Source organism: Lachancea lanzarotensis, scaffold LALA0S02, assembly GCF_000938715.1.
Source record: "Lachancea lanzarotensis genome assembly LALA0, scaffold LALA0S02, whole genome shotgun sequence".
Lineage (NCBI taxonomy): Eukaryota > Fungi > Ascomycota > Saccharomycetes > Saccharomycetales > Saccharomycetaceae > Lachancea > Lachancea lanzarotensis.
In genome coordinates this window covers 952,845-967,163 of record NW_019212880.1, presented here as the reverse complement: position 1 = coordinate 967,163, position 14,319 = coordinate 952,845, and the positions used below count along the sequence as shown (strand labels likewise).

The 14,319-nt window shown below is 45.1% G+C and overlaps 11 protein-coding genes across 11 annotated transcripts; 5 read left to right on the top strand and 6 right to left on the bottom strand.

The window, feature by feature from the left end:
* Positions 1–301: 301 nt before the first annotated feature.
* On the bottom strand, positions 302–1,285 carry AIM25 (LALA0S02e10902g1_1; the record flags this gene model as incomplete). The annotated part of the gene is made up of 1 exon (XM_022774056.1): positions 302–1,285. The coding sequence occupies one exon, from the start codon at positions 1,283–1,285 to the stop codon at positions 302–304; it is 984 nt and encodes a 327-aa protein (XP_022627519.1).
* Positions 1,286–2,150: 865 nt separating this feature from the next.
* Positions 2,151–2,906, top strand: RSM26 (LALA0S02e10880g1_1; the record flags this gene model as incomplete). Its single annotated transcript, XM_022774053.1, has 1 exon — positions 2,151–2,906. The coding sequence occupies one exon, from the start codon at positions 2,151–2,153 to the stop codon at positions 2,904–2,906; it is 756 nt and encodes a 251-aa protein (XP_022627518.1).
* A 151-nt stretch (positions 2,907–3,057) lies between these two features.
* VPS25 (LALA0S02e10858g1_1) lies at positions 3,058–3,600 on the bottom strand (the record flags this gene model as incomplete). The annotated part of the gene is made up of 1 exon (XM_022774052.1): positions 3,058–3,600. One exon carries the CDS (start codon positions 3,598–3,600, stop codon positions 3,058–3,060), a length of 543 nt encoding a protein of 180 aa, XP_022627517.1.
* A 112-nt stretch (positions 3,601–3,712) lies between these two features.
* MCM16 (LALA0S02e10836g1_1) lies at positions 3,713–4,273 on the top strand (the record flags this gene model as incomplete). The annotated part of the gene is made up of 1 exon (XM_022774051.1): positions 3,713–4,273. One exon carries the CDS (start codon positions 3,713–3,715, stop codon positions 4,271–4,273), a length of 561 nt encoding a protein of 186 aa, XP_022627516.1.
* A 1,701-nt stretch (positions 4,274–5,974) lies between these two features.
* Positions 5,975–7,705, top strand: LALA0_S02e10814g (LALA0S02e10814g1_1; the record flags this gene model as incomplete). Its single annotated transcript, XM_022774050.1, has 1 exon — positions 5,975–7,705. The coding sequence occupies one exon, from the start codon at positions 5,975–5,977 to the stop codon at positions 7,703–7,705; it is 1,731 nt and encodes a 576-aa protein (XP_022627515.1).
* Positions 7,706–7,942: 237 nt separating this feature from the next.
* Positions 7,943–8,980, bottom strand: SOD1 (LALA0S02e10792g1_1; the record flags this gene model as incomplete). The annotated part of the gene is made up of 2 exons (XM_022774049.1): positions 7,943–8,394; positions 8,896–8,980. 2 exons carry the CDS (start codon positions 8,978–8,980, stop codon positions 7,943–7,945), a joined length of 537 nt encoding a protein of 178 aa, XP_022627514.1.
* Positions 8,981–9,006: 26 nt separating this feature from the next.
* Positions 9,007–9,168, bottom strand: MIN6 (LALA0S02e10770g1_1; the record flags this gene model as incomplete). The annotated part of the gene is made up of 1 exon (XM_022774048.1): positions 9,007–9,168. One exon carries the CDS (start codon positions 9,166–9,168, stop codon positions 9,007–9,009), a length of 162 nt encoding a protein of 53 aa, XP_022627513.1.
* A 142-nt stretch (positions 9,169–9,310) lies between these two features.
* On the top strand, positions 9,311–10,420 carry LALA0_S02e10748g (LALA0S02e10748g1_1; the record flags this gene model as incomplete). Its single annotated transcript, XM_022774047.1, has 1 exon — positions 9,311–10,420. One exon carries the CDS (start codon positions 9,311–9,313, stop codon positions 10,418–10,420), a length of 1,110 nt encoding a protein of 369 aa, XP_022627512.1.
* Positions 10,421–10,705: 285 nt separating this feature from the next.
* Positions 10,706–11,365, top strand: ERD2 (LALA0S02e10726g1_1; the record flags this gene model as incomplete). The annotated part of the gene is made up of 1 exon (XM_022774046.1): positions 10,706–11,365. One exon carries the CDS (start codon positions 10,706–10,708, stop codon positions 11,363–11,365), a length of 660 nt encoding a protein of 219 aa, XP_022627511.1.
* A 105-nt stretch (positions 11,366–11,470) lies between these two features.
* On the bottom strand, positions 11,471–12,199 carry PRE7 (LALA0S02e10704g1_1; the record flags this gene model as incomplete). The annotated part of the gene is made up of 1 exon (XM_022774045.1): positions 11,471–12,199. One exon carries the CDS (start codon positions 12,197–12,199, stop codon positions 11,471–11,473), a length of 729 nt encoding a protein of 242 aa, XP_022627510.1.
* A 258-nt stretch (positions 12,200–12,457) lies between these two features.
* On the bottom strand, positions 12,458–14,197 carry LALA0_S02e10682g (LALA0S02e10682g1_1; the record flags this gene model as incomplete). Its single annotated transcript, XM_022774044.1, has 1 exon — positions 12,458–14,197. The coding sequence occupies one exon, from the start codon at positions 14,195–14,197 to the stop codon at positions 12,458–12,460; it is 1,740 nt and encodes a 579-aa protein (XP_022627509.1).
* Between the last annotated feature and the right edge of the window lie 122 nt (positions 14,198–14,319).

Sequence of the window (14,319 nt, the reverse complement as noted above, 5' to 3'; positions counted from 1 at the left end):
GTAGCTTTACTGGACTGTATCAATGATACCTTATACTTTTGATGTATATAATGAATATCGACTCAAAGACTGGGTAGAAATACAAGTAGATAAATGAGTAGATTTCGCTACCAGCACAATGTAGACTAGCTAACACTGAGATGTTCTTCTTGGGTATCGTTATGTTTTACTGAAGCTATACTTCAGATTTGAACGATCCTACCACTCATGTGGAAATCGTAGAATATATGCTTTCGAGTAGTCCTGAAAAATCGCTTTATCATACTATTCTGTTGGTGGACCGTTAGGACGCATCAACAAACTATTCTCCGTAATCTCCAAACCCAATAAGCCCACCGCCTTGGCGAGAATGTCTGGAAAAATAATCGAAATCTATGGAAACTGCGTTAGCCAGAAGAACTGCTCTTTGATCGAGGTCTAGTATTTGATCACTGAGACTTTCGGGTGGGTACACACCTTGGAAGCTTCGCGTAGAGTCCATTCGCACAATGTAGACACCGGTGTCTGTGAACAGTTCTCTTCCGAGCCCTACCCAGTTTCTGTCAACTGTAGCTATGATTTTGTTCTTTTCGTCTACCAGAGGAAACTCGAAACTCAGAAAAGGAGCATCAATTTGTGCAAACTGATTGAACGAGCCTCCAGCATTACTGTCGCGCTGAAAGAGCTCGTATCGACGCCGCCACAGGTGCCAGTTTTGAACACTTTCCCCAACCAGCGTTCCTGCTTCCCCAAGCGTAGATGTAGTCTGTGGAGTAGGAACAGAGCCAAATGACGCAGATGCACTTTCAGGTCGTGCGCTTGCATCCAGCGCTATGTCATCGGGCAAAATGGCTTTGATGTGGGAATTGATCCATGAAAAAGGTCTTTTGATAGTCAGAAGCACATTTCCCCAGTTGTCAAAAACGTCGACCACGAATGGTCGGTGAAGTCTGTAAAACTGTCTCATCACGGCCTTTGCAATTCCGAAGTCTCTTTCTTGCATGTAGCCAATTCGATTTCCAAGGGCATCCAGTATCACGTATTTATTAGCTTGTTCGAACCCAAGGAAAACGTTCATCATCTCCATTTGTCTTTCAACGACCACTGTAGGCTCATTGAGGATAGTAGTGGCGATTGGATGGTGACTTTGAATGATAGTATTTGAAGGCTCCCCATTTCTGATTATTGATAAGTCTGGATTGTTATCGTTTCCAAAACCTTTTGATTCACGCCTGGGCAACGATCGATGCCTTGTCGCTCGTGGAAGTGGCGAGTACCACCTGCGGGCAACCAATCGAGCAAACATCTTTAAAGAGCGCTGTTAAGGCTTAAGTTCTTTGAGAGGTCGATATTGCAGCTAGAAGATCCGTTCGACAAGCCTACAGCTGGATCGCTTGTATTGCTCAGGATAAATAAACTGACAGCTTGCGTAGTGTCTTTTTGATGTCCCTTTTGACAGTATGGAGACCGATTGCCCCGAAATCAAGTTAATGCTGAAATTAGAGGTCCAATATATAGTACGTCAATATAGTCCGATTACGTTGACATAAAGCTTAAGATTAGAACAAACGCTAAGGGGAACAGTCTATGCTTGTAGAAATGCTTTATAAACTATCGCTATCAAATTCTATAACTTGAAATCAAGGCTTTCATGGGTGCGAACAAATCCAACCAAGAGTTGTGTGACATTCGTAGCGTCAGAGAAAAAAAGCCGTTGATTTTAAAACTACGTTTAGCTGGATATCCATAATTACGGCAAAATATGCAATCTAGATGAACCACTTGCAATTATCCACAGCTTTTCTTCAACAGTCTTTGCTGACGCTGCCAGAATATTTCCGAAATTCTGTGTCGAAAGCTACAAGCAAGCTTCTTCAACGGCGGAAATTTCCACAAAGCCAGCTCCCGTTGAGCAGCAATTTCAAGAGTTCGAGCTTGTCATATTTGCTGGTCGTGAGCCTTTGTTATTCAAACAAGGATAAGCTCTTTAATTCCTGTAATCCTGATCGACCTGTTCGATCACCAGTGTATAGTATATTAGGTCATTTTTCAGTATTTCAAAAATTTTAATAGACGATGGTGAGTGAAAAACTAAAGGATCGAGCTCATCGAGTTGATTCTGGGGTTCTAGGTCTTCCACAAGGTCTTGTTCACGTAGTACAAGTATCAAAATGCTTCGATTCGTGGCTCGCAGAAATATTCACAGCGTTCCCAAGCTAAAAAATGACAGTTTAGTGGAGAAAGGCATTCAGAACGTTTTGAGTGCCTCTGGGTTCAAAATTGCATGGAATGACTACCAACAAAGCCTATGTGATAAATTGACACTTGCAACCGCAGGAACGTCGTTGGAGGCATATTTGCCGTTTCATTTAGTACTAAATACGGCCAAAAAGCCATTCCAGACTCACATATTCAATCTGGCATCGGCAGCTCACAACAACCATCTCTTTGTTGAGAACATAATACCATCGTCTACAAGCACAGCCCCGTCCAGATTGTTTAGAAACCTCATCGAGGAACAGTACAAATGCACCTGGGAAGAATTCAAGGAAGAAATGGTCAGGAGATCGGAAGCGGACGTCTTAGGCCAAGGTTGGCTATTTCTGGTCGAAAACAGCGACAAGGAATTGCACATACTCACTATTCAAAACAACGGAACACCTTATTATTTCCCCCGCAATCAGTCGTTTGATCTCAACTCAGCTCTAAAGCTTGAAGAGTTTTCGCAATTGGAAGCCGTTCGCGCTCTGGTTAAAGAAGGCGGGAAAGTCGAGGACTGGACCATGCCGTTGATCGCTGTGAGTTTGTGGGACCAGGCTTATTTGCACGATTACGGGGTCAAAGGCAGAGCCCAGTACATCAGAAACGTGCTAGATAACTTAAACTGGTCTGTGGTCAACAACAGACTATACTCGGGGCTTTCATAGAAAGAGGGCGACCAGCAAAAACACAAGAAACTCTTTCTTGCCCCGCGTTCTACGCCTTATGTTCCTCAGAAAGCATCCTCCATGTACATAGCTCGTGTAAAAAAGTTACGACTTTCTCATCTTTTAGAAACGTTTACCGCTGAAACGCTAATCATAGCACTTTCACACCCACAATCCTGTTTTGCTCCTTCAATAATGTAGCTCTGCCTCTATCGCGCAGTTTTTGCAAGCACAGCTCACACAGTTTATGGTGCATCTCATGAAATTCCCACTCGAGCGATTCATCACCCTCTAGTAGCTCATACAAGGTTACTACTTGGTTTAGCTTCCCTGCTGTTTCAAACCATTGTAAAAATACGGAACTCCACTGTTCAAGGCTTCTCCAGAGCATTAGGTATTGTCCATTATCGAGTTTGACGGCTTTTTGCGTTTCCACCATTCTGCTCCAAATTTGATCCACAAATGGAGCCGGGGCCGTTCTCTGAATCGTTTGGTTCTTGAAGATGCTATTATCACCAGTTTCAAGATCTCGAACTATACTTCCTTCTTGATTTACACACCAAGCTTTATTCTTCTTGGAAAACTCCAGGAGTAGATCGCACCATGTAGTGAGCTGCTGTTCTCTGATCAACACATTGGGCTGGCATGTATACAGTGGTGGGAAATTGTAGATTGGGGGCAAGCTTTCAGTCATCTCAAAGCTTCCCAAAGTTCTTGATGGGTTTTGTTCAGTGCATGGCTGAATATAATAGTGGTGGTAATTAAGGTGATTCTTATCCAGTGTGCATATGGTAAACCCAAAGCCTATGGAGTCAACGATACAAGAGCTAGAGGATCATCATGTTCAGGTATATCGGGAGCTTCTTGAGGTGCTGGATGAATTGTATCTTGTGAGAAAAGGGCTGATAGCTAGAGACAAATCGGCAATGGAAATAAGACGACAGTTACAATGCTCGATGGCTATGACGAGTCCAATGGCTAAAGCTATGACAAACGATGGTAAACTTAGCTCTAGACTTTTTGATTTGATGAGACAGAATTACGATGAAGACGGCTACGTTGTACGCCACCAAGATGAGAAACTAAGATTGGTTTCGCGCTTAACAGAGGAACGGGAGAAGTACGGAAAGCTACTTGACAGAATCAAACCAGTGGCTAACGAAGTCAGAAGCTGGACAAAAGACGAAGAAATTGTTGGGATTCCGGAAAAAACACAGGACTCTGGGTTAGGTAGTAAGGAAAAGTTTTTGGAGGAAGAAAATGAAGTGCTGAGAGAGTTGCTGGTCGCGATAATTGTCCAAAGTGGGTATCAGGGCACTAACGAAACTGTTGACGAGTGGCTGGAGTTCTTGGGTGAAAGCGGATGAGAACTGTGTGGAAAAGAATATTCAAAAATATGGAAGCTTCAAAGGAGGGTTCAAAACATTTTAAGTTTTGCGTGAAAAACCCCGGAGTTGGGTATGATGTGAATTTGGAGACCCATCTCAAGACGCAGGTCTGATAAGTCTAGCTTTTGATCTTGGTGTGATCGGAAGCTTCACTTTCGAATAGCGAAGGTCTTGTTCGTGTTGAGAATACTATTTTCGAGGTCCAGAAACGCATTGACGTAAATTGAAAGAATTGTGCGGACAGAGGCTATAAAAATGCCAACCTTGCTCTCCACTGAAAACCTTTTTTAAAATGAGGCACGAAGTTCCCTATTGTCATGTTGTGCTGGTTAGTTTCTGCTGCTTAAAGGTCTTCCCCGCATAATTATTCATCGCTAAAGTTGGATCTGTACTGCCAAGTAGCGAAGGTTGGTTCAAGTGCAGTAGCGATAACTGCTTGGATGGTGGCCAAACCCAGCAGAGGAATTGATTCTGGATGTGCCAGATTTTCACCATTTGCGTACGAGAAGGAGTGCCAAAAATTCTTGAGCTCTTATTATTAGTTCAAAACGGTCACACACTCATAAATGCAGGTATAATGCGCTTAAAAGGCCAGAGAAGGCTTAAACTCTAGGCGAGACCGATATTCAAGTGTTCCCGCTCATAACAGTGCTAGCGGGTGATCAGATCACGTGCGCCGTAACAGCGACAGGATTTGGCACTAAGCATTGTCAACAACTATTAAAGTCTCTCACAGGAACGGAAAAGTGGCAATTATAGCAATAGAACATCCCGTACCACCTTTACCAACCTGCAATTAAATTTCAAAGAGCTAGTCTGAAGGCCAAGCTCTGCCCAACTCACAATTCCGTTCTGTGTAAACAAGATAGAGTGACGGAAAATACACCTAGGAGCCCCGTTAAACTAAAAGTGTCAACTCGCCATCAAGAGGAGTCATTACCAAGGGTGTACAACGGTTGTTGTATCCTGACACCATTTTCAAGGCCAGTATAAATTAATTCTATATACATTAGATGAAGGCCAATATAATTTCAGAACTCAATCTTCGAGACAAGAAGCCAAACAAAAAGATGCTTAGAATTCACAACAGAGCCTTCTTCACACTTCATCCCCGCATTTGACACTCAAAGGTCCGTGTACAGTTTATCACGCTCTTCAAACTCCCCGCTCTCCCCTTCTCTTTAACAAAATCTCGAAACTACTCTATTCAACACCATTTTTGCCCGTTTTTCTCCCTAGCTAGCGGCTGTATTCCTACCTTCTTCCACGTACCACACGTCCACGCGTTTCGCAAACAGATATGGGCGCTATGCGGATCTCATCGCGTCGCTATAGTATCACGTTCTTCCTTTGTTTCTTTTTCTTCTCCAGAGGCGATGAGCCGTGCAACGCGACCACTCAGAATTTTTCACTTGTCGAGAAGAACAGTATATAAAGACGAAAGAAAAGCTCTACTTTGACCATATTGATCAGAACTATTTATCAATGGAATCTCACTTACGTTTCTTCACTCACCCCTTGCATTTGTCTTGATCTTGTTTTTTTTTTGTAGTTCTTACTGTGTAGATTTGGAGTTTCCAGCGTTTAAAAACGTCGAGTTTTTGCAGCATAACTTGTACGTGGTAAAGACCAGTGGGCCGTCAGAGAATAAGAGTATCGAAACCGCAGTAGCTATTGAAAATGAAGTACGTTATAGTGTCCGGTGGTGTAATTTCAGGAATCGGAAAAGGTGTGTTAGCGTCCTCGACCGGGATGTTGCTCAAAACGCTTGGCTTGCGAGTGACATCCATCAAGATTGACCCATACATGAATATCGATGCTGGGACAATGTCCCCGCTGGAACACGGAGAATGCTTTGTCCTGAACGACGGAGGAGAAACAGACTTGGATCTGGGCAACTACGAACGTTACCTAGGTGTCACTTTGACCAAGGACCACAATATCACAACCGGTAAAATGTACTCGCACGTCATCTCTCGCGAACGTAAGGGCGATTATCTGGGCAAAACCGTGCAAGTGGTTCCGCATTTGACCGATGCGATCCAGGACTGGATCGAACGGGTGGCTAAAGTGCCAGTGGACGACTCTGGTAAGGAACCTGACGTTTGTATCATTGAACTGGGTGGAACTGTGGGTGACATCGAAAGTGCGCCTTTCGTAGAAGCCCTCAGACAGTTCCAGTTCCGTGTGGGCAAAGAAAACTTCTCGCTCATCCATGTGTCGTTGGTTCCCGTTATTCACGGCGAGCAGAAAACGAAACCCACTCAGGCTGCTATCAAAGACCTCCGTTCGCTAGGTTTGAACCCAGATATGATCGCATGCCGTTGCTCCGAGAAGTTGGACGACCCAACTATCAACAAGATCGCCATGTTCTGTCATGTGGGTCCTGAACAAGTCGTGAACGTACACGACGTTAACTCGACTTACCATGTTCCGCTATTGCTGTTGCAACAGAAAATGATTGACTACCTTTGCAAACGTTTGAAGCTCGACGACTTGACTTTGAACGCTGACGAGAAGAAGCGCGGTGACAGTCTGCTACGCAGATGGAAAGACCTCACAACCTCGATCGACGAGTCTTTCGAGTGCGTCAAGATCGCATTGGTGGGCAAATACACCAACTTGAAAGATTCGTATTTGTCGGTTATTAAGTCATTGGAACACTCGAGCATGAAGTGTCGCCGTAGGCTAGAAATCGTTTGGGTTGAAGCATCCGATTTGGAACCTGAGACCAACGAGACTGAAAAGGGCAAATTCCATACCGCATGGAATAAGTTGAGCTCAGCAGACGGAATCTTGGTTCCAGGTGGATTTGGACTCAGAGGTGTTGAAGGAATGATTTTGGCTGCCAAATGGGCTCGTGAGAACAACATTCCCTACCTAGGTGTTTGTTTGGGTCTGCAAGTGGCCACTTTGGAATTTGCTCGTAATGTTTTGGGCAAAAAGGATATAACATCTGCGGAATTCGACCCAGATTGTCCCGAGGAGAACCAAGGTGTTGTGTACATGCCTGAAATTGACAAGGAAAACATGGGAGGAACTATGCGTCTTGGATTGAGACCTACGATTTTCCAATTAGACTCTGAATGGTCTAAGATCCGCAAATTGTACGACGATGCCAGTGAGGTTCATGAAAGACATCGTCACCGTTACGAGGTCAACCCTAAATTGGTTCCCGAACTAGAAGAGCATGGATTCATGTTTGTCGGAAGAGACGAAACGGGCCAGAGATGCGAGATTCTAGAACTACGCAACCATCCTTACTTTGTGGCTACTCAATATCATCCAGAGTACATGTCAAAGGTTTTGGATCCATCGCAACCTTTCTTGGGACTGATAGCCGCGTCCGCTGGCGTCTTAGACAAGCTCATGGCCGAGGAAAGGAACCCACAAGAGCGTGCCGAGTTTTAAACTGAGTACGGTATATAGAAGAATAGCTAGCGTGTATCATACCAAACAACCAAAAAAAACAGAAAATGCATGAACATAATAAGCATTGCGTTGTAGCAATTGCCACGTTCAATCTGGATCGAAAAAAGGGGAGAATCACCAATCATATGCTCATGAAATGACTGCAGGCTTTGAGCGAATATTATAGGACATATTTGAGTACATACATATGTGTCTTGAAATTGAGGATCGTTATATTCAGTTGCAGAGACCAATGACACCGCAAGCAGATCTCGCGCCAGCGTTACCGGTCTTGAGAGATTCCTCGTCTCCGCCCTTACCCAAATCGTCTTTGCCACCGTGCACGACCATGGTACGGCCAACCACAGAGGTTGGTCCGATCAACTTGACAAGCACGTCAGGTAGAGAGCCCTTAGCAACACCCTTGACGTCAGCCAAGATGTTACCCAAGTCCCCAACGTGTCTGGTGTCGTCACTAGGCGCGCCATGTGTCTTGTTGAAAGGGTTAAAATGAGGGCCTGCAGAGGTGCAACCGTTGGTGTTGTCACCGAATTGGTGCACATGGAACCCGTGTTCCGAGTTCCCATCGAAACCGGTGATTTCGTACTTCACGGTGGTAGGAGAGCTTTCCGAAGTTTGCTCAAGATGCACTAGACCTGACACACCGGCATCTCCTCTTAGAACAGCAACTGAAGAGTGAATTAAGGTTTAGTATATGTTTTTGAGCGCGCAGAAGGCGTGGGGTACCGCTACATACCTGCTTTGACCATTTTAAACTGTGTTTGACTGCGTTAATCGTTGGTATACGTGGTTAGAATGGAGAAGGGAAAGTGATGGATAAGAAGGTAAGTTGCAGACATTAATAATGGCTATTATAATCGATTGTGGGAAAGCCACTACGTGTAGCATGACTGGAGCAACGAGTAGATGTATGAGTGGATAAACGGGTAGATGGCGCTTTCCGATCGACTAGATAAATGACCAGAAGAGTTAGCTGGGCAATTGAACAGAGGATCGACTCGAGAAACGAGAAAACGACACATATGGGGAGTGGTGAGTGTGTGACGACGACGACGACGACCACGACCACCACCACATCCTTCGAAATTTCAACACATTGGTGTTCCGTACATTCGTAGACTCTTGGATCAATATTTGCTTGGAATGGTATCATATTTGAATGTACATACATAGTAAGCTAGGGATGAGCACTAAAAAACCCGTCCCGGTGGGAACTGGAAATCCAGCTTCCAGACAATGTCCCGGAATTTGCATACTTGAAGCACCATCGCGCTTGTCAGTTAACGGTCTCTGCGTGGCTTGGGCTGCGGCCCCACAGCGATCATCGTGTAAAGGGTGCCCACGACGATCATCCCGGTAAAAAGCCACATCGTCACGTCCGCAGGCCGTCTGAACACCTTTTGAATCAGCACGATTACGCTGTTGTCGTAGAAAAACCCCATTGTGGCCGCCGTGCTGTTGGTTTGGCGAAGATCCAAGCTGTTTTTGTCATGATGTGGGATGCAAGAGTTGACGAGATGAGATGAGCTCAATTAACTTTTCGTCCGTAAGGCCCGACAACCTGGAAAAATCTAACTATCCCGCATGCAAATACCGGGTCTCATGAGACTTGAACACCATCTCAATGGAGCTAGTCGCATTGTGGTATTCTTGGTAATTTTCACCGCCTTGAAAACCGTTCTTGGCACGATTATAGACGTTGAGACGACGGACGATGTTCACAGCATTCTTGGCTCCAGTAAAATACCGATTTTGGTCATGCTGTATATGCACGGGTGCCGTTACTGCGAAGAACTGGAGCCCAATTTTTCTTATATGGAAACCCTGTTCCACGACAATCTAGCGTTGGTGAAAGTGGATGGTAAAAGGGCTACCGGATTTGCCCGTGAAATGGGTGTACGCAGTTTCCCGGAACTAATACTTTTTGACGCTGCTGGCGACCTCCAGGACTCCAAAAGAAGCTCGTATTCCGGAAAGTTCCATGGAAAGCGAGATCTGGTCTCGCTGGCATCATTTGTGGGACGCTACACTGGTCTTTTGCCAAAATGGCGAGAATCCAATATCCGTAATGTGGACGACTTATCGGAGTCGCTAGATCTAAACACCCGTGTGACCTTGCTGGTGTTTGTGTCGCCGTGGATGGATTCGGGGCTAATTGAGCTGTTTGCAGGCGAACAGTCCACTAGCGTTCTGGACAAATTAGATCACACAACCAGGAATATCCAAATATTTCGAATCGATGCCGCTAGCGAATCCACAGCCACATGGACGCATCGGTTCCAAGTTCGGCTCACCCCCACGCTGATTTTCCTCATTCCCAAACCTTCTGCCCAAGATGTCTTTACAGAAATAAGAATTGAATGGCGTAGAGGATGCGTCGTTTTAAACAGCCAAGCCAACGAAATTCTGACCCAAATTATTGACAAATGCGGTGCCCCAGATGCCGTCGACTCTCACAAATGTCGTGACTATCTCGAAACGCTGCCCAATGTCAGCATTCATGAGACAAGCTTAATGTCAGGGCCCGCCAATATATGGGGAGACCCTAACTATACGGGATTTGACCCTAATTTGACCGGTGAAATTTTTATCGACAACATAACGGCACAGGAACAAGACGTTGAAGACCAAACTGACTATTATAATCTAGAAGACGACGATAGTTCCATTTTCGATATCTTACGGGAACTATGAAGGATCGATTTCGAATCCCATATCCGTCACGTGATCATTTTAAGACCTTCAAATTTCAATAATATATATATATATATATATATACAAGAGACACCATTGAACTTCAACAAAAAATCCAAGTTTGGACCTTAACTTCAGGTTGAATCTTGACTTGAGCTTCAATAATCGGGCATATTAAGCACCTCAAAGACTGAAACGCAATTGGCTTTCCATTGGTGAAAATCCCGTCTTTTCCGCTCCTCTTATTGCCGTTCTTTCAACAACAAGTATCTCATCACTAGTGCCATGTTCAACATATTCCGTATTTTGGGTGATTTGTCGCACTTGGCAAGTATCGTTATTTTACTGAGAACCGTTCAAAAAACGCGACAGGTAGACGGAATCTCGTTGAAAACACAGCTTTTGTATGTTCTGGTGTTCTGCACAAGGTATTTGGACCTGCTGACGTTCCGGTGGAAATCTGTGTACAATACGCTGATGAAAATGGTGTTCATTGGGGCGTCTGTAAGAGTCATCCAGTTGATTCAGGAATGCAAAACTAGGAACGCAGTGGCCTACAAAGATATGATGGCTCGTGACACGTTCCAAATTAAATACCTGGTTGGACCCTGTGCCATATTGGCATTGGTTTTCAACTATAAATTCACGGTTTTGGAACTGTGTTGGAGTTTCTCCTTGTGGCTTGAAAGTGTGGCGATTTTGCCGCAATTGTTCATGCTGTCGCGTTCTGGCAAAGCCGGCACGTTGACCACTCACTACATTTTCGCCTTGGGTCTGTATCGTGCGTTGTACATCCCCAATTGGATCTGGCGTTATTATACCGAAGGCAGATTGGAGAAACTGTCGGTATTCACAGGTCTGTTGCAAACCGCTTTGTACTCTGATTTCTTCTACATCTACTACAAGAAGGTCATCAAGGGCGCAGGCTTTGAACTACCTCATTGAATAAATCGACCTTCTGAGCATCATCTATACAGCCATACTCGCACTAAAAAAAACTCGAATGTATCCTTATAGGTAGTACTTACTTTCACATACACAACCTGGCCCTCAGTCTCGTTTCAGTGGGAAATACTCGGTGCGGACGCCCTCCTTTGTGACTATCAGGATCTCGACACCGTCACCAACATGAATGTGTCTTTCCGTCGCCGACGAAAACGCATCTCTCACCAGCTGTACCACTTCCTCCACGGACAAGAACTTCACCGGCCTAGGTTTAGTTCCATCGCTATCTGGCTCGTACTGATTTTTGAAATTGACCTGGTTGTCCAAAAACGGCATTATAAGAGAAGCTGCGGCACCACCGGCACGACACTGTTCCCTTTCGTACGATCCTACAGGGTCGAACGAATATACTGCGCCCTTACCCTCTTCGTCAAGCCCAGCAATGATTGTGTGCACATAGTAAGGAAAAAACCGTTTCCCGTACAGCAAATGCTGGATGTTACGGGCCGCGGATTTCATGCTCATTTTCTTGTTGTTGTGATCGAAATGGTACCATTTCAAATTGTTTTGGAATCTCTTCACAAGTGCTGTTCCATCAGCTGCAAATCCGTTTGCAGATATCACAATGTTATCGCCACATTCGAAAACCTTAGGTTCGTACCGCGAGTTGATCGAGTAATCTGTTGTGTGTCTGGTGTCACCCGCCAGAACTGCAAAATCCTCGCCTGCAATACCTAGAATTGTACCTCCATTGTCAGAGTAAGGGTTGAATTGGTGTTCAATGGGTACATTTTTAACTTCATTGGCATATTCTGAAGCGATGGTAGTGGACATATTTGGTCTTTTTTAAGCGCTGGAAAAAGGAACTATAAGCTCAAAGTGAAAGCTTTGCTACTCGAGTGGTCTTGAACGCTAACAATGGCACGATTGGTCAGTCTGGAGTGCGACTTTAGGGTTTAAGTCTTCATGGGTATAAGGTTTGCCACTTCTGTTCTGGTTAATACATAATATATACTATACTTACAGATCCAGTACTCGAGTACTAGAGTACTGCTAGCAAGAGGTACTCGTCTGGACGAGCGAGCGTTCTTTTCAAAGCTCCGAAGCATCGACAGCATGAATGTAGCTATATGTGAATGCTACTACATGCATCACTGTTTCGAAGTTGATGTGTTCGTTCACCGAATGTATCGTCGACAATGTGTCCTCCATGGCAAAACCCGGCTGATAACGATAAATGTTGTCGGTGAGATTCCAGTAGTGGGCGGTGTCTGTGTTGGCACTCATGATGCTGGGAGCTACGACCAGTTCACGAGAGTCGTAGCGAGATTTTGGGAAAATCACATCCTCGTAGAAAGTTTTAATGACACCGGCGAAAACGGACCATACCTCGTTTTCTGGCGACACTGGGGCCGATTCAAGCGGTTCATCATACTCTAAAACAAAGTTACCGTTAGAGGTGGCTGCGAGAAGCACTGTGTCTGGAGTAGAGACCCCAAGATTGTATTTTTTAGCCACTTTCAGAACTTTAGCAATGAACGCTTCTTTAATTTCTTCAGTAGGGGTCTCAACAGCGACCCGTGAATCAACAAACACTGACACAGTCTCTGGCAAGGCATTGGCTTTGATTCCTCCGTGAATCAGGTCGAATGCGTGCGTACTGCGGAACAGATACTCAGTTTTCTTTCCTCCGGTTTCAAACAGGTATTTCAAGACGCGACCTCTTGCTTTTGGGTCTTGAATTGCCCGTGCAAAGTCCTTTTTCACGCTAGGACTTATACTGTCGGAGTTTTTGGCTATGCAGCGGTAGTATTGCGAAACAGGGTTTCTTTCAGTGAAAAGGGCTGGAAATTTCTCGCTTTCGATGTCTGTGATTAATTCAGCTGCAATCCCGATGGACGTATGGTCTGGAGGCACAGACGAGTGACCACCTGGAGTGTTGAGATGAATCCACATGTCGAAGCGACCCTTTTCGGCGGTCCCCGGGGCGGCCATCAACACGTTGTCGACTTCCTTTACGCCAACCACACCTTCATCGATGATACTGAGGATTCCGTTATCACCGTAGCGTTCATGTAGGTTTTTAGCAATGTACGCGGCTCCCAGCTGACCTCCACTTTCTTCATCGAACCCAGATGCAAGAATGATGCTGCGCTGAGGCTGAAATTTAGGTTCATGGACCAGCAGATATTCCAACGTCTGCAAAACGCCAATCAGTTGGTTTTTGTCGTCAAATGAACCACGTCCCCACAAAAGCGTGCCCCATTCGGAATCCTCAGTAATATCGCCGGAGAATGGCTTGTGTTCCCACTGGTCCCACGTCTTCCGTTCAACGGGTACGACGTCCTGATGTGCTGCAAACATAATGGGCTTGAGCTTTGAATTAGACCCTTTCCAAGTGATGATAAGTCCATAATGGTTGACATGTTCGACTTCCAGTTTGTCCCACATTGTGGGAAAGTCTTTGGCTAGCTGCTTGTGCAGTTGTTTAAAAGGTGTCCATATTTCGTGGTCCGGGTCCACTTCAGGGTTTACTGCTGAGTCGGAGATTTCTGTTGGTACCCGGACTGCGTTCTGTAGCTTGGCAAGGGTCTCATTGTACAGGGCCTTGTCATTGAGTAGTTTCTGGATTTTTTGAATGGGCAAATGGTCCAACTTATGCACATTGTCGCACATCAAAGGTTCGGGATGCGTTTCTGAGGCATTGTGGACAATACGAGAGGCTCCAAAAACCGAGAGCACTATAACAAATGCAAATGCAGAAAGAATCCAATTCTTTCTGGTTCTGTAAGGCCTTGTAGAACCGTCTAATGGTGTGTAGTCGTTAGACATGTGCGAATTGAGCAGCTCAGTACAAAGTGGTTATATAACGTTACAAACGAGTCTTCTCGAGCGGATAGGCGGCTTTTGTATGCTCAACTAACGAGTCCAAATGACTCTTTTCCGCTCTTGAG